This window comes from Heterodontus francisci, chromosome 4 (assembly GCF_036365525.1).
Source record: "Heterodontus francisci isolate sHetFra1 chromosome 4, sHetFra1.hap1, whole genome shotgun sequence".
Classification (NCBI taxonomy): Eukaryota; Metazoa; Chordata; class Chondrichthyes; order Heterodontiformes; family Heterodontidae; genus Heterodontus; species Heterodontus francisci.
Window position 1 is genome coordinate 19,186,622 of NC_090374.1, and position 24,187 is coordinate 19,210,808.

General features: G+C 43.9%; 1 protein-coding gene across 4 annotated transcripts in view; it reads left to right on the forward strand.

The window, feature by feature from the left end:
• Positions 1–24,187, forward strand: part of rgs12b (regulator of G protein signaling 12b) — a 341,690-nt gene that overhangs the window by 211,085 nt on the left and 106,418 nt on the right. For all 4 annotated transcript variants that reach the window (XM_068029252.1, XM_068029254.1, XM_068029253.1 and 1 more), the window contains exons 6-8: positions 13,158–13,250; positions 20,840–20,983; positions 21,352–21,531. In XM_068029252.1, the coding sequence (XP_067885353.1) occupies positions 13,158–13,250; positions 20,840–20,983; positions 21,352–21,531 (417 nt within the window). The remainder of the gene's footprint in view (positions 1–13,157; positions 13,251–20,839; positions 20,984–21,351; positions 21,532–24,187) is intronic.

Here is a 24,187-nt window from a genome sequence, read left to right on the forward strand (position 1 = left end):
GCTGAACAGGAAGATCATGCTTGACCAATCGTGAAGAGGTTGAAGATATGATGGATGTGGAGCAATGCATTGGATGTGGTCTAGATGGATTTTCAGAAAGCTTTTAACAAGGTACCAAACAAAACAACATAAGATTAAGAGTTGTGGAATTAAGGGGAAGGTAGCAAATTAGATTTGAAACTGGTTAGATAGAAAGACGCCGGCAGCATGAGTCAAGGGAAGTTTCTCAGAGTGATTGGTTTGCAGTGCCTCACAGTGTTTCACTCTGGGACTTCTATTCACTATGTTTTTCAGTTATTTGGATATAAGGCTGGCGAGAGTGCAGCCAGTGCTAAACTAGGGTGAGTAATTCTAAGGATCAAAGGAACATGCAAGGGATTTTGTTAAAAATATAAAAAACAAGTTTTAATGATCTTACATAAAATAATAACACAATTAGAGTACTGTGTCCATTATTGGGCTCTTCATTACAAGAAAGATATTAAAGCCTCAGAGTTACAATGCAGATGGACTACGATGCTGCTAGTTTGAGGAAAGATGTGAAAAAAAATGTAATAATTGTACTTTAAATGGGAGAACGCTGGGTGCTGTGGAAGAGCAAACAGATTGGAGGTTCACAGGACATTAAAAAAGCATCTCAAATTGACAACAAAAGACAGTGCAATGCTAAGTTTTATGGCAAAAGGTATAGAATATATAAGTCGAGATGCAAAGCTGTACTAAGACTACAGTAGGAGTTCTGCATGAAGTTTTGGCCGTCACACGATGGGAAGGATGTTGAGGCAAGAGAGTGTAGATTCACTCAGATGTTGCCTAGCATGAGGAACCACAAATACCTAAACTTGAAAACATAGTGCTGTTTCTTTAGAACCTAGAGTTTAATTTAATAAGAAATGTTTAAAATTATGAAGGGATGGCACATGTTAGGTAGAAACTGTGGTTGAGGTGACATAAATATAAGATTAAATGTAAGAGAATTAAGTTAGAGAGTGGTAACACTGTTTTAATACGGAGCTCTGTGAGGCTTTGAAACTGTTGGGACAAGTGGATTAAGACTACTGCTTGCGTGGGGTATAAACATCAACTGGTTAGGATGAATAGCATGCTCTTGTGATGCACTTTTTAAAAAATGAAATTCTGTCAAGATAGCCCAGGGAGACATCGGAGGCAGAATATTCAAGAAGGAACTGCATAGTTTTGTGTTGAAATAAGCGATTTGGGGATATAAGAGTGTAACGTGCTCTTTTGAAGTTTGGGTCCAGCCAGGTGGACCAAAGTAGTCTGTTCTGGTCCTGTACAACTGCTCCTGATCCGATGTACTTCACTTGTTAACAGAATGTTGGTTTTATTTTCGTTGCATATGTCATCACCAACACAGATTCAAGTAAGAACTGATAAACAAGTTCTTTTACCAAAAAAATGGCAGAATGAGCCATTTAATAACTGGGCTGGTGAAAAGATCGTTGTTTCTTAGTGTTGTTATGACTAGGTGAGAAAGATGTCTAGGGGTCCCTTTCAGCCTTCACCTGGACTTACTATAACAGGATTTAGTTTTAAACACACCGTGTTTTGAACTCCCCCTTGGTGAATCCTTGTTCACCGCTTTCCAATTATAAGGCAAAGAAAAGAGCACAGGCCGGCTTTCTTAGGTTTAAAGAAGAAAAGTGCAATTTACTAAAACTTAAACTCTAATTCGGTTAATGCCTGCGGACACACGTCGCGCCTACGCTAACATGCATACGCAATGCACACATGCATCTAAGGACAAAAAAGAGCAGAGAAAAAATAAAGTGGAGAGGTTTGAGGCAATAGCTGAAGAGTTTCTTGTTACTGTGCTTCAAGCTCACTGTAGTCCTTTTGTAGGTAGTTCTTACTTGTAGGTAATTCTTGCTTTTCTTTGGGGCCCAGTGTTCTTCTCAAACCTTGTTCACTGTCGGAGACTTTTCTCTCTTGGAGTAGGTGGTGGCGTAGTGGTATTATCACTGGACTAGTAACCCAGAGACCCAGGGTATTTCTCTGGGGACATGGGTTCGAATCCCACCACAGCAGAAGGTGGAATTTGAATTTAATGAATAAATCTGGAATTAAAAGCTAGTCTAATGATGGCCATGAAACCATTGTCGATTGTTGTAAAACCCCATCTGTTTCACTAATGTCCTTTAGGGAAGGAAATCTGCTGTCCTTACCTGGCCTGGCCTACATGTGACTCCAGACCCACAGCAATGTGGTTAACTCTTACATGCCCTCTGAAATGGCCTAGCAAGCCACTCAGTTGTACCTAACTGGCCGCTGGCAATGATCTTTTCATCTTCTCTGCTGACGGGGGTGGTACCAGGTGATTGGAGGGTGGCAAATGTTGTGCCCCTGTTCAAGAAAGGGAATAGGAACAACCCTGGGAATTACAGGCCAGTTAGTCTTACTTCAGTGGTAGGCAAGTTGATGGAAAAGGTGCTGAGGGATAGGATTTCTGAGCATCTGGAAAGACACTGCTTGATTCGGGACAGTCAGCACGGTTTTGTGAGGGGTAGGTCTTGCCTCACAAGCCTGATTGAATTCTTTGAGCAGGTGACCAAGCAAGTGGATGAGGGTAAACCAGTGGATGTGGTGTACATGGATTTTAGTAAGGCATTTGATAAGGTCCCCCATGGTAGACTTATGGAGAAAGTCAGGAGGCATGGGATAGTGGGGAATGTGGCCAATTGGATTAAGAATTGGCTAACTGATAGAAGGCAGAGAGTGGTCTTAGATGGTAAATACTCAGCCTGGAGCCCAGTTACCAGTGGCGTGCCGCAGGGATCAGTTCTGGGTCCTCTCCTGTTTGTGATTTTTATTAACGACTTGGATGAGGAAGTCGAAGGGTGGGTCAGTAAATTTGCAGATGATACAAAGGTTGGTGGAGTTGTGGATACCGAGGAGGGCTATTGTCGTCTGCAAAGGGACTTGGATAGGTTGCAGTGCTGGGCTGAAAAGTGGCAGATGGAGTTTAACCCTGAAAAGTGTGAGGTCGTCCATTTTGGAAGGACAAACATGAATGCAAAATACTGGGTTAACGGTAGGGTTCTTGGGCATGTGGAGGAGCAGAGAGACCTTGGGGTCTATGTGCATAGATCATTGAAAGTTGCAACTCAAGTGGATAGGGCTGTGAAGAAGGCATATGGGGTGTTAGCGTTCATTAGCAGAGGGATTGAATTTAAGAGCCGTGAGGTGATGATGCAGCTGTACAGGACCTTGGTAAGGCCTCATTTGGAGTACTGTGTGCAGTTCTGGTCGCCTCATTTTAGGAAGGATGTGGAAGCCTTGGAGAGGGTGCAGAGGAGATTTACCAGGATGTTGCCTGGAATGGAGAATAAGTCTTACGAGGAAAGGCTGAACATTCTAGGCCTCTTCTCATTAGAAAGGAGAAGGATGAGGGGTGACATGATAGAGGTTTATAAGATGATCAGGGGAATAGATAGGGTAGACAGTCAGAAACTTTTTCCCCGGGTGGAGCAAAGCGTTACAAGGGGTCATAAATTTAAGGTGAAGGGTGGGAGATATAAGGGGGATGTCAGGGGAAGGTTCTTTACCCAGAGAGTGGTCGAGGCATGGAATGCCTTGCCCGGGGAAGTTGTTGAGTCAGAAACTTTAGGGACTTTCAAAAGGCTTTTGGATAGGTATATGGATAAAGGAGAATGATGGGGTATAGATTAAATTGTCCTTGACAGAGGACAAAGGATCGGCACAACATCGTGGGCCGAAGGGCCTGTTCTGTGCTGTATTTTTCTATGTTCTATGTTCTAACTGCTACGAAGTCAGTAAAAAGGAATGAAACCGGACGGACCACCCGGCATCAACCTAGGCACCGGAATCAACAACAACAAACCCAGCCCTGTTGACCCTGCAAAGTCCTCCTTACTAACATCTGGGGGCTTGTGCCAAAGTTGGGAGATCTGTCCCACAGACTAGTCAAGCAACAGCCTGACATAGTCATACTCACGGAATCATACCTTACAGACAAAGTCCCAGACGCTGCCGTCACCATCCCCAGGTATGTCCTGTCCCACTGGCAGGACAGACCCACCAGAGGTGGCGGCACAGTGGTATACAGTAGGGAGGGAGTTGCACTGGGAGTCCTCAACATCGACTCCGGACCCCATTAAATCTTATGGCATCAGGTCAAACATGGGCAAGGTAACCTCCTACTGATTACCACCTACCGCCCTCCCTCAGCTGAAGAGTCAGTACTCTTCCATGTTGAACACCACTTGGAGGAAGCATTGAGGGTGGCAAAGGCACAAAATGTACTCTGGGTGGGGGACTTCAATGTCCATCACCAAGAGTGGCTCGGTAGCACCACTACTGACCAAGCTGGCCGAGTCCTAAAGTACATTAATGCTAGACTGGGACTGTGGCGGGTGGTGGGGGAACCGACACGAGGGAAAAACATACTGGACCTCGTCCTCACCAATCTGCCTGCCGCAAATGCTTCTGTCCATGACAGTATTGGTAGGAGTGCCCACCGAACAGTCCTTGTGGAGACAGTCCCGCCTTCACGTTGAGGATACCGTCCATCGTGTTGTGTGGCACTATCATCGTGCTAAATGGGATAGATTTCGAACAGATCTAGCAATGCAAAACTGGGCATCCATGAGGCGCTGTGGGCCATCAGCTGCAGCAGAACTGTACTCAACCACAATCTGTAACCTCATGGCCCGGCATATCCCCCACTCCACCATTACCATCAAGCCAGGAGACCAACCCTGGTTCAATGAAGAGTGCAGGAGGGCATGCCAGGAGCAGCACCAGGCATACCTCAAAATGAGGTGTCAACCTGGTGAAGCTACAACCCAGGACTACTTGCATGCCAAACTGCATAAGCAGCATGCGATAGACAGAGCTAAGCGATCCCGTAACCAACGGATCGGATCTTATCTCTGCAGTCCTGCCACATCCAGCCGTGAATGGTGGTGGACAATTAAACAATTAACTGGAGGAGGTGGCTCCACAAATATCCCCATCCTCAATGATGGGGGAGCCCAGCGCATCAGTGCGAAAGATAATGCTGAAGCATTTGCAACAGTCTTCAGCCAGAACTGCCGAGTTGATGATCCATCTCAGCCTCCTCCTGAAGTCCCCAGCATCACAAATGCCAGACGTCAGCCAATTCAATTCACTCGCGTGATATCAAGAAGCGACTGAAGGCACTGGATACTGCAAAAGCTATGGGCTCTGACAATATTCCAGCAATAGTACCGAAGGCCTGTGCACCAGAACTTGCCACGCCTCTAGCCAAGTTGTTCCAGTACAGCTATAACACTGGCATCTACCCTGCAATGTGGAAAATTGCCCAGGTATGTCTTGTACACAAAAAGCAGGACAAGTCCAACCCAGCCAATTACCGCCCCATCAGCCGACTCTCAATCATCAGTAAAGTGATGGAAGGTGTCATCAACAGTGCCATCAAGCGGCACTTGCATAGCAATAACCTGCTCTGTGACGCTCACTTTGGGTTCCGCCAGGGCCACTCAGCTCCTGACCTCATTACAGCCTTGGTTCAAACATGGGAAAAGAGCTGAACTCAAGAGGTGAGGTGAAAGTGACTGCCCTTGACATCAAGGCAGCATTTGACCGAGTATGGCATCAAGGAGTCCTAGCAAAACTGAAGTCAATGGGAATCAGGGGGAAAACCCTCTGCTGGCTGGAGTCATACCTAGCGCAAAGGAAGATGGTTGTGGTTGTTGGAGGTCAATCATCTGAGCTCCTGGACATCACTGCATGTGTTCCTCAGGATAGTGTCCTAAGCCCAGCCATCTTCAGCTGTTTCATCAATGACCTTCCTTCAATCATAAGGTCAGAAGTGGGGATGTTCGCTGATGATTGCACAATGTTCAGCACCATTCGTGACTCCTCAGATACTGAAGCAGTCCGTGTAGAAATGCAGCAAGACCTGGACAATATCCAGGCTTGGGCTGATAAGTGGCAAGAAACATTCGCGCCACACAAGTGCCAGGCAATGACCATCTCCAACAAGAGAAAATCTAACCATCTCCCTTTGACATTCAACGGCATTACCATCGCTGAAGCCACCACTATCAACATCCTAGGGGCTACCATTGACCAGAAACTGAACTGGAGTAGCCATATAAATACCGTGGCTACAAGAGCAGGTCAGAGGCTAGGACTCCTGAGGCGAGTAACTCACCTCCTGACTCCCCAAAGCCTGTCCACCATCTACAAGGCACAAGTCAGGAGTGTGCTGGAATACTGTCCACATGCCTGGATGGGTGCAGCTCCAACAACACTCCAGAAGCTCGATGCCATCTAGGACAAAGCAGCCCACTTGATTGGCACCCCATCTATAAACATTCACTCCCTCCACCACCGACGCACAGTGGCAGCAGTGTGTACCATCTACAAGATGCACTGCAGCAATGCACCAATGCTCCTTAGACAGCACCTTCCAAACCCGCGACCTCTACCAACTAGAAGGACAAGGGCAGCAAATACATGGGAACACCACCACTTGCAAGTTCCCCTCCAAGTCACACACCATTCTGACTTGGAACTATATCACCGTTCCTTCCCTGTCGCTGAGTCAAAATCCTGGAACTCCCTTCCTAACAGCACTGTGGGTATACCTGCCCCAAATGGACTGCAGCGGTTCAAGAAGGCAGCTCACCACCACCTTCTCAAGGGCACTTAGGGATGGGTAATAAATGCTGGCCTGGCTAGTGACGCCTACATCCCATGAATGAATAAAAAAAAAGTTCATGTGACTTTAATGGATTCCAAAACTGGTGAGAGAGAGATGAGAGCAGAGCAGGCAGGAGAGGCTGCGGCGAGCTAACCACGAGAGGTCCTTTCAGTCCAGGAGCAAACAGCTTTCTGAATTCAAAATCTTTGTGGCCAATTTAAAGCTCTCATTTCAAAACTCTGCAACAACCAGTCAGTCATGTGACTAAACTGGTCTGGCACGTCTTCTGTATATTGGGGAGTAGAAACTGGTTCCTTTGTTCCAACACTGTCTGCTAGTATGCAAAAATGTCTTTCCGGTGAGCGGCCTGGCAGTTCTTTGTGATAGGCCCTCTTTTCTTCCCAGCAACAATTTTAAGTTCAATGTCCATGTGGTGAAATTATTGCGCTTCACTCTTGGCAGGAGGGGGCCTGCATGACATCTTCACCTGCCAGGGGAATGAAATGCGATTTGGAAAAAAAAGGCACATTTCATTAAAAGGTTTGAGAGAAATATAAGATACAGAAAGAAAAATCATGCATTTCTCTCATTCATTTCCATTCATTTATATATCTTAAAGCTTAGTAAAATTGTCTTTTCTGGGTGCCAGTGCTGCTTTAATTTCCCCTTTTTGGAATCCTAGTAATCATGTGGTTCTTTGGGGAAGCTTTTCTTCAGTTTGCCCATTGCCATGATTGCCTAGGGTTGGGTTCCTGCTGAGGTAATATTTTTTCAGGAGAGTTAGTAGTGAGCAGGTCTATCCTGAACTCTCTTTCAGTGCTTTGCGAAGTCATACAAAGGCTTTTGACTTCAGGGGATGGGTGGTTCTGACTGTGGGGAGCATTCTTTGTTAATCTTCCCTTTGTTCTCTGGGACGTTCCTACCTGTAGTTATTTGTGCAGACTTGACTGCACTCTCCTGTGGCACTTCGACTAGGTATTACCCTCGCGGTTTCTGTGCCCACTTAGAGGTCTCCCCTTGTCTCTGCTGGTTCCTGTAAATGCTGTTAGCAGCTCTGGTGGGGTGCTTCTAGTGTCTGCATTTACATATGAGGATGTGGGGTCTTACTTTTCACATTTTTCGGGATTGGCTGACCAGACAGTAAGCGTTTTCATCCGGCCTTCCTTCCAGACTTCCTTGAACCTGCCCTTTTGGTCACTTTTTCCCCATCTCTTTCGAAACTTTTGCCAACCGTGTGCCTGCCTGTCCCTTTTTGCTGTCGGCGGGGTCCCTTACAGTTCACCAGCTCACTGCTGGAGGGTCCTCCTAACACCGCTATAGGACTTAGGGGTGCAGGTTTCCTCTCATCCTGGCACATGTGGCAACTCCTGCAGTACTCCACCACATCTTTGTGGAGTTTTGGCCGGTCAAACTGCTGTCTTATGCGGGCTTTGGTCTTTCGTATACTGGCATGTACCTCAGCGGCACCACTAACTGGTGGACTACTGTCCACTCCTTGCTCTCAGATCTGTGAGGAGAACTCCATTTTCCCATCAGTACCTCATTCTTTAAATAGTAGCAATCAGGGATCCCTCTGCTTCACTTTCAGACTGGGCATCCTGTGCTAACTCTCGTAATACAGGGTCGGCTCGCTGAGCCTCAGCTAGGGAAAATCCATTTAATTCATTCCCTGGGTCTCCTAACTTTCCAAAGAAAGTCTTAGACAGACTGACCGAGTCATCTGCCTGCATTGCTTATTCAGTCTCCTCTGGGGGAGCTGGTTTGATCATGGCCTGATCCACTACGCATTCAGGGACTCTGCAGGGGTCCGTCTCCTGCCACTGCCCTGTCTCTCTGACCTCCTGCGGTCTTTCTTTCACTACTGGGGGGGCTATCACCTTTACCCCACCCGATCATTACCTAGGAGCAGATCAACCCCGTCTCCAGGCAAACTAGGGACAATCCCTACGGTCACCGGTTCCGAAACTAGATCGCACTCCAGGTGCACCCGGTTTACAGGTACAGGCATACACTGCCCCCCAATACCATTCAGCACCATTCTGGGGCTTACTGCACTCTCTGGGGGAAAGGTCAGGCCTTTTCCCAGTAAGAGGGATCTAGTGGCCCCTGTGTCCCTGAGAATTACTATGGGCTTGCTTGCCCCACTCGAAGGGTATGGGGTTACTTTCCCTTCAGACGCCAAGCCTTGATAACCCTCAGGAATCCTATTACATTTTTTCTGCACTTGCAGCCGTAAGCTTTCTGGGTCTCACTCTTGCTGCAGTTAAAGCCACAACTTGTTCTGCTGTGCTTTCCATCAGAGTCCTGCCTTCACTGAGTGGGTGTGCCCTGATTAACCCGACTGGTTTTCCCTTTAGCTCGCAGTCAGCCTTATTACAATGGAAACACACAGGTCTCCGGGTCTCACTCTTGCTCACAGCAGCTTTTCGACTAGGGGAGGGCCCCTGTGTCTCCTGCCTGGGCGTATATCACCTTCCACCCTTTGTCCTTTTCGGATTTGTGGGGATGATTAGGAAAGGTTCTCCCCTAGGAAACCGATTTATAAATTAAAGCAAACTCATCGGCCAGATTGGCCGCTTTCTGGGCTCTCTGAACTCGCTGCTCCTCTACATGGGTCTTTATTGAGAGTGGGAGAGAGTTTTTAAATTCCTCTAACAGAACTACTTCCCTGAGATTCTCTTAGCTGAGCTGTTTTTTAAGAGCCCTCAGCCACTGGTCAAAAGCCAGCTGGTTACTTCTTTCAAACTCCAGATAAGTTTGATTAGCTTGCTTTTTGAGGGTACTAAACATTTGGCGATAGGCTTCGGGTACTAATTCATATGCCCCGAGGATAGCATTTTTGGTCAGTTCATAATTTGATGAACTCTCTTCTGGCAACAAGGAATAAACCTCATGGGCTTTTCCGGTTAGTTTGTTTTGTAGTAAAAGAGACTAGGTCTCAGCTGGCCATTTTAGCTGCTTTGCCAGTTTCTCAAAATGACACAAAAAAACGCATCCACATCTTCCTCATTGAATTTTGGAATTAGTTGAGCGAGCTTTAGCAATTTTTTACCCAGCCCTGAATTCTACTCCTCCATATTGGCCATGCTTTACTGGGGTTACTCTGTCACCAACACCCCACCCCCCCTCCGAGTTAACTCAAGCTCCTTCAGCTCTCTTTCTTTGCACTCGCTCTCTCTCTCTCTCTCTCTCTCTCTCTCTCTCTCTCTCTCTCTCCTGCCTTTCATTTTCTTCCCATTACTTCTGGAAGGCTCTCTCTTTCTCCCTCTCCTCTCTCTCTTCTCTTTCACTTTCCATGTCTTCAGATTCAAGTTTCCTTTGTTCCAGTTGTATCTTTGCTAGTGGTACCCTGTCTGGGTCTACTTCTAACACTGTTCTTCTTCTTCTGATTTAAGGGAAAAATGGTTGGCCACTAGCCTTAGGAGTTCAGATTTCCTAGCCTTGCCACGTACAGTGATCCCACACTACTCAGCCATTTTCCTCAACTCCTGCATAGACAGTGCTTTTAACTCATCCCAACTTACTTCATCCTGGATTGGAGAGCTGCTAGCTTCAGTTGCAAACATGTTAGTATTCAATCACACACAACTACAAGAAAACCTGTATTAAAAACTTGCTCTTTTTTTGATTGGGAACAATTTGGCTTCCCATTTCCAATTTCTCTTGTTCGTCTGTGGGTAAAACTCCGGACACTAGCACCCAAATTTCTGTTACGACCAGGTGACAAAGGTGTCTAGGGGTCCCTTTCAGCCTTCACCTAGTCTTACGGTAACAGGATTTGAGCTCCCCCTTGGTGAATCCTTGTTCGCCGCTTTCCAATTATAAGGCAAAGAAATGAGCACAAACCGACTTTCTTACGTTTAAAGAAGAAAAGTGAAATTTAATAAAACTTTAATTCGATTAACGCCTATGGAAACACGATGCACCCACGCTAGTATGCATACGTGATACTCGCATGCATCTAGGGAGAGAAAAGAGAAGAAAAAATAAAGTGGAAAGGTTTGACGCAATACCTGAAGAGTTTCTTGTTACTGTGCTTCAAGCTCACTGCAGTCCTTTTGTAGGTAGTTCTTGCTTATAGGTAATTCTTGCATTTCATTGGGGCCCAGTATTCTTCTTAAACCTTGTTCACTGTTGGAGACTTTTCTCTCTTGGAGTTCATGTGACTTCAATGGATTCCAAAGCTGGTGAGAGAGATGAGAGCAGAGCAGACAGGAGAGGCTGCAATGAGCCAACCGCAAGAGGTCTTTTCAGTCCAGGAGCAAACAGCTTTCTGAGTTCAAATTCTCTGTGGACAATTTAAAACTCTCAGTTCAAAACTCTGCAACAGCCAGTTAGTTATGTGATTAAACTGGTCTGGCACGTCTTCTGTACATTGGGGAGCAGGGACTGGTTCCTTTGTTCCAACACTGTCTGCTAGTATGCAAAAATGTCTTTCCGGTGAGGGGCCTGGCAATTCCTTGTGTTAGGCCCTTTTTTCTTCCTAGCAACAATTTTAAGTTCAATGTCCATGTGGTGAAGTTAATGTGCCTTATTCTTGGCAGGAGGGGGTCTGCATGACAGTGTGCTAGCACTCTATTGGTGGCTGCTACTTGAAATAGGCATTGCAAGTATTCATAAATCGGCAATTTAGACTTTCTCTTGTTTCAATTCATATCATGTTCGCATGTCAGCTAACAAAATTGCTTGGAGTGGGGCTTGAACCTGCAAGTCGGTGACAAATTGAGACAACACTTGCACATCGCAACAGTGAAATGAAGTTACCTTAACAATGCTTCAATTTCCCTGGTAGCTCTCTTGCAGTAACATTAAGCTTATAGGATTAACATTGACATGAAATAGATTAAAAATATTTTTAAAATCTGCTCATCCTATTTTTTCCATGTTCACTCTTCTAGTTTTTTTTTATTCGTTCATGGGCTGTGAGCATGGCTGGCTAGGCCAGCATTTATTGTCAATTCCCTAATTGCCACTGAGAAAATGTTGGTGAGTTAGTTGTTCCATGATTTTACTTTTTTCTACCTAGAATAGAAACAATTCCACCTTAATTTTTTTTGCACAGAATGCTTTCTTTCCTGTTTCTTCCTCCTGGCTCCCACCATCCTTTTTGGAAGAAACAAGTTTACTCTTTAAAAAACAAGCTTAAATGTTGAGTGAATCAAAATCCCAAAAAGTGAAGATTTGCATGGTTGCATCTTTAATAGATTTTTATGCATCAAAGCATGGAGCAGGTGAACTTGCTTACAGTGCTGAAAAGGTCATTTTTTGTGTACAGTGGCATCAACATGTTTATGTGTACTCGTGTTATTTTAAATAATTTTGGAATGACTTTTACAACTTTTTAATAAACATCACCCTGTTTTTAAAGATAATCAATGTGCAAAAGTCTCGAGAATGTTTTTGGTTCAATTGGTTGAAAATTACCACAATATTTTGTTAATTTTGCCTGCTGACTGATTTACCAAAAGGTTTTTCTTCTTGAAATTATTGCAGGGCCGGTCTTCTAATAATTTTAGTAAACAAACACAAGTAAAGAAAATAGAAAAACTTGCAGTCGTATAGTTTTTTAATTCTCAAAAATGACAAATTACTTTGAATGCAGTAAGTTTTGCCATGTAGGCAAATGCAGCAGCTATTTTGCATGTGCCAAGATCCCAACAGTCACAAAAGGAAGTACCAGTTAGTCTGTCTTTGGCCAATGGAAGAAAACTGGCTACGGACACTAGGGAACTCCCAGTTCTTCTTTGAATAGTGCCGTGGATTTTTAATGTATATACAAATGACTGAAAAAGGGAAATGAGACTTTCGTTTGACAATTCTTCTGGCGGTCAGCACTGAAGGCAGCATTCATTCAGCCATGTGCCAGAATATCAGTCCAGATTTTGTGTTCTGATTCAAAGTGCTCAGATGCACAAGTGTTACTGACTTAGCCAAGCTGCCACATTAAAAATATATATATAAGTATATAAAGTATCTTTATTTAAGTATACTTTCCTTAGAATTGAGCATCACAATAGGCAAGATAAATAGAACTGTTTCTATATTGTTCCTACATTACAACAGTGACTACACTTCAAAAGTACTTCATTGGCTGTAATGTGCTTTGAGATATCTGGTGAGCATGAAAAGTGCTATATTAATGCAAGTTTTTCTTACTGTTTGTATTGGATCATTTAATATAATAATTTAATTTAATATAATAATTTAATAATTTAATAATTCCGCCAGGTGCTCCGGTTTTCTTCCACAGCCAAAGACTTGCAGGTTGATAGGTAAATTGGCCATTGTAAATTGCCCCTAGTGTAGGTAGGTGATAGGAGAATGATGGGGATGTGGTAGGGAATATGGGATTAATTAGGATTAGTATAAATGGGTGGTTGTTGGTCAGCAGAGAGTCGGGCCGAATGGCCTGTTTCAGTGCTGTATCTCTCTATGACTCTATATAATGGCTCATTATTCAGGATGTTTTATTTTATGTTGTTAGGAGTTCCTTAAGAAAGAATTCAGTGAAGAAAACATTTTGTTCTGGCAGAACTGCGAGTACTTCAGCCAAATCTCTCAACATGACAAGAAACAGGTGAGAAATATGTTAAAAGATTAATGTTTTCTTTTCATGAATGGTTTCCGTCCCTCTGCACTTCCTCTCCTAAAGGTCTTTACTCTTCGTAGAAAGCCCTATGGTACTTCTCCTTAATGAGTCTTAATAGGTTTTGTGACCATGCTTGAAAATACTGCCAGGCCATATTCTATCCGATCTCGACATCTGCACAGGTGCGCTTCCAGAAGAAGTCACCTGAGTAGTGATTAGGAGCTGGCTAACTGCCCCCTCTCTATTCCAGTGACTTGTTAATAACTTTTAAAGGGAGTATAGGTAGAAGTCAGTTTTAAAAGGCTGAAGCCAGTCACATGGTGATTTGGGGAAACACGTAGCAGATCAGGCAGCAGCTGTGGAAAGAAGAATGTATTTACATTATTATATTATTTACATCCATAATTTTATCTTATTGCATTTCAAAAGGATCTGCTGAGTATTTTCAACATTTTTTTTGTTTGTTTACCAACATTGGCAGTATTTTGCTCTTTTTAACTTAAAATCTCTGTTAAGTAAATTTCATTTAAAAGTGCATATTACGTATTTATCGATAACTGATCAAATATAAATTAGCTTGAAATGGCAGTCAGGAGGAGGTCTGGAAAAAGTGTGGTGTCTTAGTGAAGAGAAAGGGTGCCATGTTACGCCAAAGATGTAAAGAAGCCTTACTAATACCCGACCTCAAAAAACTTGCATTTATATAGCACCTTTAATGTAGGAAAACATCTAAAGTATAAATTAACAAAAATGGACATTGAACCAAAAAAGATGAATTGTAGTGATGATCAAAAGTTTGTTCAGAGGAGGTTATTAAAGGTAGAGGAGTTGAAGGAATAATTTCAGATTGTGGGGCTATGACGGCTGAAGGTACGACCAAAAGGAGGGAGGAATGCACACAAGGTTAGAATCAGGATGGAGAATTTGATGGGGGTATTGCAGGGCTGCTTTGGTTACATGATAGGGGGGAGGTGATGAAGAGGTTCAAACACATGATGAGAATTTAAATATGGGGCGTTGGGGAGGCATGAGCCAGTGTAGATCAGTAAGAACAGGAGTGATTGCTGAGTAGGACTTGGTGCAGGCTAGAATACAGACAGTAGAGTTATAGATTGAGCTGAAGTTTAGAGAGCGTGGAGGTTTCACAAGTCGCTGATGACGCCAGCACTAATTCACCATCACCTCTCTCTCGAGCACACCGTTGTCTTTGATTGTTTCTCTGCTTTTCAGACATCCAGTATTGGATGAGCAGAAATCTCCAACTAAATATTATAAAGACCATTATCTTCAGCACCTGCCATATACTCTGTTCCTTTGCCACTGACTCCGTCTCTCTCCCTATGCATTGTCTGAGGTTGATTCAGACCGTTCACAGCCATGGTGTCATATTTGACCCCAAGTAGAGCTTCCAACCACATATCCATTCCATTATCAAGACTGCCTACTTCCACTTCCATCTCAGCTCATCCGCTACTCCTTATCCATGAATTTGTTACCTCTGAAATTGATTATTCCAATGCTCTCCCAACCTGGTTCCCACCTAATATACTCTGTAAACATGAGCTCTTCCAAAACTCGTATCCTAACTTGCACCAAGTCTCTGTGCTTGCTCCTTGTCCGGCAGCACCTTGATTTTAAAATTCTTATCCTTGTTTTCAAAACCCCCCCATTGTCTCGGCGCTCCCTATCTCTGTAGTCTTCTCCAGCTTTACAATTTTCTAGGATCGCTGACCTCCTATTCTGGCCTCTTATGCATTCCCGATTTTAATTTTGCCACCATTGGTGGCTGTGCCTTCAGCTTCCTAGCCCCTAAGCTCTGGAATTCCTGCACCTAACATCTGCCTCTCTACCTTTCCTCCTGTAAGGTGATCCTTAATACCTACCTCTGACCATGCGTAGTGTGTTTGGAGTACTGTTGAGAATGCTCTCAAGCAAGACATTGCGAGGCATTCTGGAGAAAGTGTACAAATTGGCCTGTGGGAAGTAGCCTTCTTTCAATTACTATTGCTCATTGGTACCTTATTTACTTAGTATTAGAACAATAAGAAAAGGCCCATTTAACCTTTCTGAACGTCAAACCTGTGAAATGCTCACATTTTGAGATGCTAGAATAGAAAAGGTAGGGCTGAGAAAATGGGCACTCAACACATTGAAACCCATCTCTATAACTCTCCCATTTTAGTGTCCAGCTGTATTCATAACACCACCAATTTTTTTTTGCCTTTGCCACACTTTCTAGTAGACTTAGCAGGCTTAAAATGCTTTGTCTTTCAACACACCATTAACATATTGTTTGCCTTTGCTCCGTGACCTTTTGGTCAGCTATGTGGCCTGGTCCAATCTGCACCTTCTCCTTTGTTATCTCTTGCCCAACCCCCACCTCACTTGTTTATAATCTGTGACTTTTCTAATATTTGTCAGTTCCGAAGAAGGGTCACTGACCCGAAACGTTAACTCTGCTTCTCTTTCCACAGATGCTGCCAGACCTGCTGAGTGAATCCAGCATTTCTTGTTTTTGTTTCAGATTTCCAGCATCCGCAGTATTTTGCTTTTATTTTATTAAAAAAGGGGAGGATTGGATTCTTAATGTTTCTGGTACAAGATTTTCAGGAAAGATAAGGAAGGGAAAGAAGGAGGCAGGGTAGCAGTTTTGATGAAGGGAAATATTGAAGTGCTAGAAAGAATGTCCTTGAGGGGTTAAGGGCATTTTTGCAAACAAATTACTGAGAAGTGCAAGAACTTTATTTAGAGTATTGATAATGGGAGACTTCAACCTCCCCAGTATTGAACGGGGCAGTGATTTTGTTAAGGGCAGAGAAGGGGAGGAATTTCTGAAGTGCGTTCAGGAGAATTTTCTTCATCATTATGTTTCCTGCCCAACAAGCAAGGAGGCATTGCTGGTTCTAATCCTGGGAAATGGAGTGGGTCAAGTGGAGAACATCACAGTTGGGGAACATCTCTGGAAAGTAGGGTTTAAATTAGTTACAGAGAGGATACAGAAGATATTTATTAGAGTGGTTCCAGGGCTGAGGGATTAATTACATGGATAGATTGGAGAAGCTGGGGTTGTTCTCTTCAGAGCAGAGAAGGCTAAGAGGAGATTTGACAGAGGTGTTTAAAAATAATGAAAGGTGTAGAGTAAATAAAGAAAAAACTATTTCCAGTGGCCAATAGGTTGATAAACAAGACAGCACAGATAGGCAAAAGTGGCTAAGATTTGGAATGTACTGCTTGATAGGGTGGTGGATACAGATTCAATCGTAGTTTTCAAAAAGGAATTGGATAAAACTTTGAGGAAATTTTTTTTAGGGGTATGGAGAAAGAACGGGGTAGTAGGACTAACTGGATTGATCTTTGAAAGAGCCTGCACAGACTTGATGGGATGAATAGCCTCATTCTATGCTGTACAATTTTATGATTTATTCTGAATTTGTATCACTCCTAGAATTTGTTGCAAAAATAGTTTTTGAACAATCAACCTAAGGCAGTGTAAATGATTCAGTATATTGGCAAACTAATGCATTGCGCCAAAATGCATTAGGATGAGAATACACAAAAAGCAAACTTCTAATTTCGATCTGTCTAATTTGGGAAGATACTGAGCAGCGATCAAGTACACTTGTATTCGGCTAGTCAACGAAAGTTGTTCTTCCACACCCTGCAGCAGGGCCTGGAAGAGAGATCATTTTAAAAAAGAGAGCGACCATCATCATAGTCCATAATTTAATTAGTGCTCGAGCTTTAGGCTGGACTTGTTCTACTTCTATTGCAAGTATTTTTAGTTACGATCGGAAGCATTTTACGTTGTTTTTTAATCGCCTTGCTCCTTTATAAAATGAGTCCAAAACAAAGAACAAACAAAGAACAAAGAACAGTACAGCACAGGAACAGGCCATTCGGCCCTCCAAGCCTGCGCCGATCTTGATGCTTTCCTAAACTAAAACCTTCTGCACTTCTGGGGTCCGTATCCCTCGATTCCCATCCTATTCATGTATTTGTCAAGATGCCTCTTAAACATCTCTATGATACCTGCTTCCACCACCTCCCCCGGCAACAAGTTCCAGGCACTCACCACCCTCTGTGTAAAGAACTTGCCTCGCACATCCCCTCTAAATTTTGCCCCTCTCACCTTAAACCAATGTCCCCTAGTAACTGACTCTTCCACTCTGGGAAAAAGCTTCTGACTATCCACTCTGTCCATGCCGCTGAGAACTTTGTAAACCTCTATCATGTCGCCCCTCCACCTCCGTCGTTCCAGTGAAAACAATCCGAGTTTATCCAACCTCTCCTCATAGCTAATGCCCTCCAGACCAGGCAACATCCTGGTAAGCCTCTTCTGTACCCTCTCCAAATCCTCCACGTCCTTCTGGTAGTGTGGCGACCAGAATTGCACGCAGTATTCTAAGTGTGGCCTAACTAAAGTTCTGTACAGCTGCAGCATGACTTGCCAATTTTTATACTCTATGCCCTGACCGATGAAGGCAAGCATGCCGTATGCCTTCTTGACTACCTTATCCACCTGCGTTGCCACTTTCAGTGACCTGTGGACCTGTACGCCCAGATCTAAGGGTTTTAGATTTAGATTTAGAGATACAGCACTGAAACAGGCCCTTCGGGCCACCGAGTCTGTGCCGACCATTAACCACCCATTTATACTAATCCTACACTAATCCCATATTCCTACCACATCCTCACATGTCCCTATATTCCCCTACACCTGCCTATACTAGGGGCAATTTATAATGGCCAATTTACCTATCAACCTGCAAGTCTTTGGCTTGTGGGAGGAAACCAGAGCACCCGGAGGAAACCCACGCAGACACAGGGAGAACTTGCAAACTCCACACAGGCAGTATCCAGAATTGAACCTGGGTCGCTGGAGCTGTGAGGCTGCGGTGCTAACCACTGTGCCGCTGTTCTGCCATTTACTGTATACTTCCCACCTGCATTAGACCTTCCAAAATGCATTACCTCACATTTGTCCGGATTAAACTCCATCTGCCATTTCTCCGCCCAAGTCTCCAACCGATCTATATCCTGCTGTATCCTCTGGCAATCCTCATCACTGTCCGCAACTCCACCAACCTTTGTGTCGTCTGCAAACTTACTAATCAGACCAGCTACATTTTCCTCCAAATCATTTATATATACTACAAACAGCAAAGGTCCCAGCACTGATCCCTGCGGAACACCACTAGTCACAGCCCTCCATTCAGAAAAGCACCCTTCCACTGCTACCCTCTGTCTTCTGTGACCGAGCCAGTTCTGTATCCATCTTGCCAGCTCCCCTCTGATCCCGTGTGACTTCACCGTTTGTACCAGTCTGCCATGAGGGACCTTGTCAAAGGCTTTACTGAAGTCCATATAGATAACATCCACTGCCCTTCCTTCATCAATCATCTTCATCACTGCCTCAAAAAACTCAATCAAATTAGTGAGACACGACCTCCCCTTCACAAAACCATGCTGCCTCTTGCTAATAAGTCCATTTGTTTCCAAATGGGAGTAAATCCTGTCCCGAAGAATCCTCTCTAATAATTTCCCTACCACTGACGTAAGGCTCACCAGCCTATAATTTACTGGATTATCCTTGCTACCCTTCTTAAACAAAGGAACAACATTGACTATTCTCCAGTCCTCTGGGACCTCACCTGTAGCCAATGAGGATGCAAAGATTTCTGTCAAGGCCCCAGCAATTTCTTCCCTTGCCTCCCTCAGTATTCTGGGGTAGATCCCATCAGGCCCTGGGGACTTATCTACCTTAATGCTTTGAAAGACACCCAACACCTCCTCCATTTTGATAATGAGATGACTGAGACTATTTACACTCCCTTCCCTAGGCTCATCATCCACCAAGTCCTTCTCCTTGGTGAATACGGATGCAAAGTACTCATTTAGTACCTCGCCCATTTCCTCTGGCTCCACACATAGATTCCCTTCTTTGTCCTTGAGTGGGCCAACCCTTTCCCTGGTTACCCTCTTGCTCTTTATATACGTATAAAAAGCCTTGGGATTTTCCTTATTCCTGTTTGCCAATGACTTCTCACAATGGTAATGGAGGTGGATTGTAGGTTGCTGTGAGTGTTGGACTATATTGCTTCTCCTCGTTATTCCTCCTTCTTGCACTCCGAGTTCCAGGCTGCAGCAGTTCGATGTGCCTGAAACGTTAACTCTGTTTCTCTCTCCACAGATGCTGCCTGACCTGCTGAATATTTCCAGCATTTTCTCCTTTTATTTCAGATTTCCAGCATCTGCGGTATTTTGCTTTTGTTTTATTGCAGGTACTGGGGGCGGCGCAGTGGTTAGCACCGCAGCCTCACAGCTCCAGGGACCTGGGTTCAATTCTGGGTACTGCCTGTGCGGAGTTTGCAAGTTCTCCCTGTGTCTGTGTGGGTTTCCTCCGGGTGCTCCGGTTTCCTCCCACATGCCAAAGACTTGCAGGTTGATAGGTTAATTGGCCATTATAAATTGCCCCTAGTATAGGTAGGTGGTAGGGAAATATATAGGGACAGGTGGGGATGTGATAGGAATATGGGATTAGTGTAGGATTAGTATAAATGGGTGGTTGATGGTCGGCACAGACTCGGTGGGCCGAAGGGCCTGTTTCAGTGCTGTATCTCTAAACTAAACTAAACTAAACTAAACCCCTTTTAGCCCTCCTGACTCCTTGCTTAAGTTCCTTCCTGCTGTCTTTATATTCCTCAAGGGATTCGTCTGTTCCTAGCCTTCCACCCCTTACGAATGCTTCCTTTTTCTTTTTGACTAGGCTCACAATAACCCGCGTTATCCAAGGTTCCCGAAACTTGCCAAACTTATGCTTCTTCCTCACAGGAACATGCTGGTCCTGGATTCTAATCAACTGACGTTTGAAAGACTCCCACATGTCAGATGTTGATTTACCCTCAAATAGCCACCCCCAATCTAAATTCTTCAGTTCCTGCCTAATATTGTTATAATTAGCCTTCCCCCAATTTAGCACTTTCACCCGAGGACTACTCTTATCCTTATCCACAAGTACCTTAAAACTTATGGAATTATGGTCACTGTTCCCGAAATGCTCCCCTACTGAAACTTCGACCACCTGGCCGGGCTCATTCCCCAATACCAGGTCCAGTACGGCCCCATCCCTAGTTGGACTATCTACGTATTGTTTCAAGAAGCCCTCCTGGCTGCTTCTTACAAATTCTGCCCCATTGAAGCCCCTAGCACTAAGTGAGTCCCAGGGGAAGTTAAAATCACCCACCACTACAACCCTGTTACCTTTACATCTTTCCAAAATCTGTCTACATATCTGCTCCTCTACCTCCCGCTGGCTGTTGGGAGGCCTGTAGTAAACGTGCTTCTCTGCAACAATTGGTTGAAAGTTTTGTTATTTATCATATTGTGCATCAGCCTGCATGGTTACTGTAGTTTGTGAGGGTTAAAAAAGTTACAATCTTTCTCCTTTGTTTCTGAATTTAATTTTTTTTAAATATACATGTGTTAACAACAGTAGCTGTCTGATACTTAACCCCAACATGCAGACATGCATTTTACAGATTTTTATTCTTTGACTATGATTCCTCTATCATTTACAGCTTTTATATAGAGCTCGGGAGATCTACAACAACTTTTTATCCAACAAGGCAGTCACACCTGTCAATATCGACAGCCAGGCACAGTTAGCTGATGATATCATTAACGCACCGCACCCAGATATGTTTAAAGAGCAGCAACTGCAGGTATAGTAATACAAGCAGAACATTTCTTCATTTACATCTTTCACTGATAAGCTCTTTTCCCACGATTTCATAGCTCAAAAACCATGAAGTATTTAGTATTCAGTAGAAGTAATAACATTGTCATTTAAGCCTAATTACAGAAAATATTTTAGCCTACAAAGGAATTTTCAGTCACATAGCCAGTGATTTCACATATTGATTCCAATATATTCATTGCTTTTACTTGTTATTCAGTTGCATATTTTTATACATTTATATACTCTTGAGTAGCATTCACTATGTATGCCAAGGTAATGTTATCCCTTTCTTTTCATCTGAAAACAACAGTTTTAGAAAAAAGATTAAGGTATTTCTTTCCTCCCAAGTAGATTTTTAACCTGATGAAGTTTGACAGCTACACTCGTTTTCTGAAATCAACACTGTACCAAGAATGCATGTTGGCAGAAGTGGAGGGCCGCTCCTTACCTGATCCCTGTCAGATACCATGCAGTCCTGCCTCAAGGCACAGTGCCAGCTCGGACCGATCCAACCATTCTACCCCAAACAAAGTACGTATTTCACCTATCAATTTTCTTTTAACTTCAACTTGTACGTGATTTGAGTGGCCTGGGATAGGATGAGGGGAAAAAACAGCTATGGTTCTCAATTCCTGATCATTATCCACTGTTCCATGCAGAAAGTAAGCATGTAAATGAAGAAGGGCTTGGGCTCTGATAACCTCAGTGCTCACTTCTGAGACTCAAATGATACATTGGCACTTGAGTGAGGTACTGTGGGCTGCCCATGGAAGTGCAGCCCAGCATGTTGCCCGTGCCTCCAGAGAAGAAGACAAGAAAATTGTGGAGGGAGAAGAACAACGAATTAAGAAAAAAAGTGCAGCCTCCAAAGATGAGGAAGTTACATACTTCTACAAGCAAATAAGACACTTGTTAATCCAATTAGTGTTGTCAGTTCATTATAAGTAGCAAGAGGTTGAGAACATGTTGCAGCATAGCTACGAAAGCATCTTTCGTATTCCACTACAATCACATTCATTATCGCTGTAGTAGTATAGTGGTGGAAACTAATAAAATGCTAGGTAACTGCAATCTTCTTTTACTTTGGTGCAAATTATTTAAATTGAATGTTTATGTGCATTATATTATGTGAATATGAACTTTATGGGGAAGATAGTAATTCATATTCCAATTAATGGTCCTAGTATAAATAAATAATCATCATTTTAATCTTACCAATGCAATGATAGTTGAATAGGACTTTTATAATGACACAATTTGTGCTGCAGAAAAATGACTGCAGCAAAGTAAGGAAAATAAAAATGCTGAAATTGTACAGTAAATCTATCAGCATCTTAGTAGAGAAAAGGCAGGTTAACATTTCAGGTATCTACCATTCACTAGATTTGAAAGTTTTATGAAAGAATTTGAAAGATATTCGTGCTCTTTTATGGGATGTAAGAGGATAAAATGATATGAGGGGGAAAGAGACAACAGATACGGCAATGAGGAAATTAATAAGTCAAATGACCTGCAGACTGCTTAAGAGAGAAGCAGCTCACCAAGTTTACTATGACAGCAAATCTGAACCACTGTGACTTCCACCATCGAGAAGGATAAGAGCAACAAGGTCATTGGAAATTGTCATCACCTCTAAATTTAGCTCCAGGTCACATAGTATCCTTACTTGGGCATATACCTCCATTCCTTTATTGTCACTGGATCGATATCCTGGAATCACCCACTGTGGGAGAACCATCCGCACACAGAATGCAGCGATTCGAGGAGAAGGCCCACCACTACCTTGTTGGATCAACTAGAAATGGGCAATAAATGCTGATGTGCTGAGAACAAATAAAAATAAATGATGGAAATTATGTTGAAAATCAGGTAGGTTCTGCAATGGAGGGGCAATCTGCTCAACCTAGGTGGTGAAGATGAAATTTACCCCGAATGTCTCTTTTGCTCTTCTCCCCTTTTTCCTCTAATTACTCTTACAACATGGCTTATCTTTCAGTTTTCAGATCTGATGAAGGTATACACCTGAAGTATTTACTTCACAAATGCTGAAGGATCTGTTTATTTTTACCCTATTAAGTTTAGCTACTCTTAAACTAGATTAAATTCAAGTACTTATGAACAGATGCATTTGGGGGAATTTTGTGGAGGCGATGGGGGGGTTCTCGGCTGCCAGCTAGAGAGCAGGCGAGAGACCCCTGTTGCCTCCTTTGAGGAAGGCCCACCGTATCACGAGCCAATCAGGCACTTGAGAGGCCACCACTGGGTCTTTCCTGGGTTAAGGACCGGGGGGGTGGGGGGTGGGTGGGAAGTCCCGCCCGCTGAGCTGCTAGCCAATCAAAAGTCAGCAGCCCTTTTGCTCAGCAGCGCCAGCAGGGAGGTGGTAGCTGCCGCCGGAGTGACGCTCACCACGGAGCAATCCAGGCCAGAGGTATGTGATGGCGGTAGGGGTTTCCCAGGGGAGGGGGATGCAGGGGAGTCAGCAACAAGGGCAGAGGGCTGGCTGACAACAAACCCCTCCCACCCCTCCCCATGCCGGGTTCTTTGAATGAAGGACACCCCCCACACCCTCTTACATCGCAGGCAACCCCACACGGGCTTGCATCTCATGCTCCCCATGTAGGGACAGGCCCAGCTGCCACTGAGTTAATATCAGCAGTGGCGGAAAGAGGCCCTTAATTGGGTATTAATTGCCTCTTAAGGGCCTCAATTGGCAGCCGGATGGGAAGGCTGTCTGCAGGCCTTCCTCCCATGGACTTAACTGGGGTGAAGGTGGGAAGGTGCGAGTTCCTATCCACCCAATTAAATGCCCACCCCACCTCCAATGCGGCTGGGGGGTGTGGGGAAGCATAAAATATTGCCCATTATGTGGTCTTGTGATTTTAGCCCCTCTTGTAGCATTGACTAAACTGGCTTTCAGCTTAAGTGCTTTAAATTATCAGGCCAATTTGCTAGTGGAATATAAATTGTACAATAAATATTGCAAGTCGCCATTCCCAGCAAGGAGCTTTGCTAGACAGGAAAATGGATCAAAGATAGGGTTATGATATTGCAGGGCCAATTCCGAGACCTGAGTTGCTTAGTGAAGGAGTGGAGTGACAAAATTTGCCTCATATCCCATGAGCCTATGTAAAGCATTTCGATTTCAGGTCATTTTATTTAAATTATTACAGTTTGTATGATGTTTTCA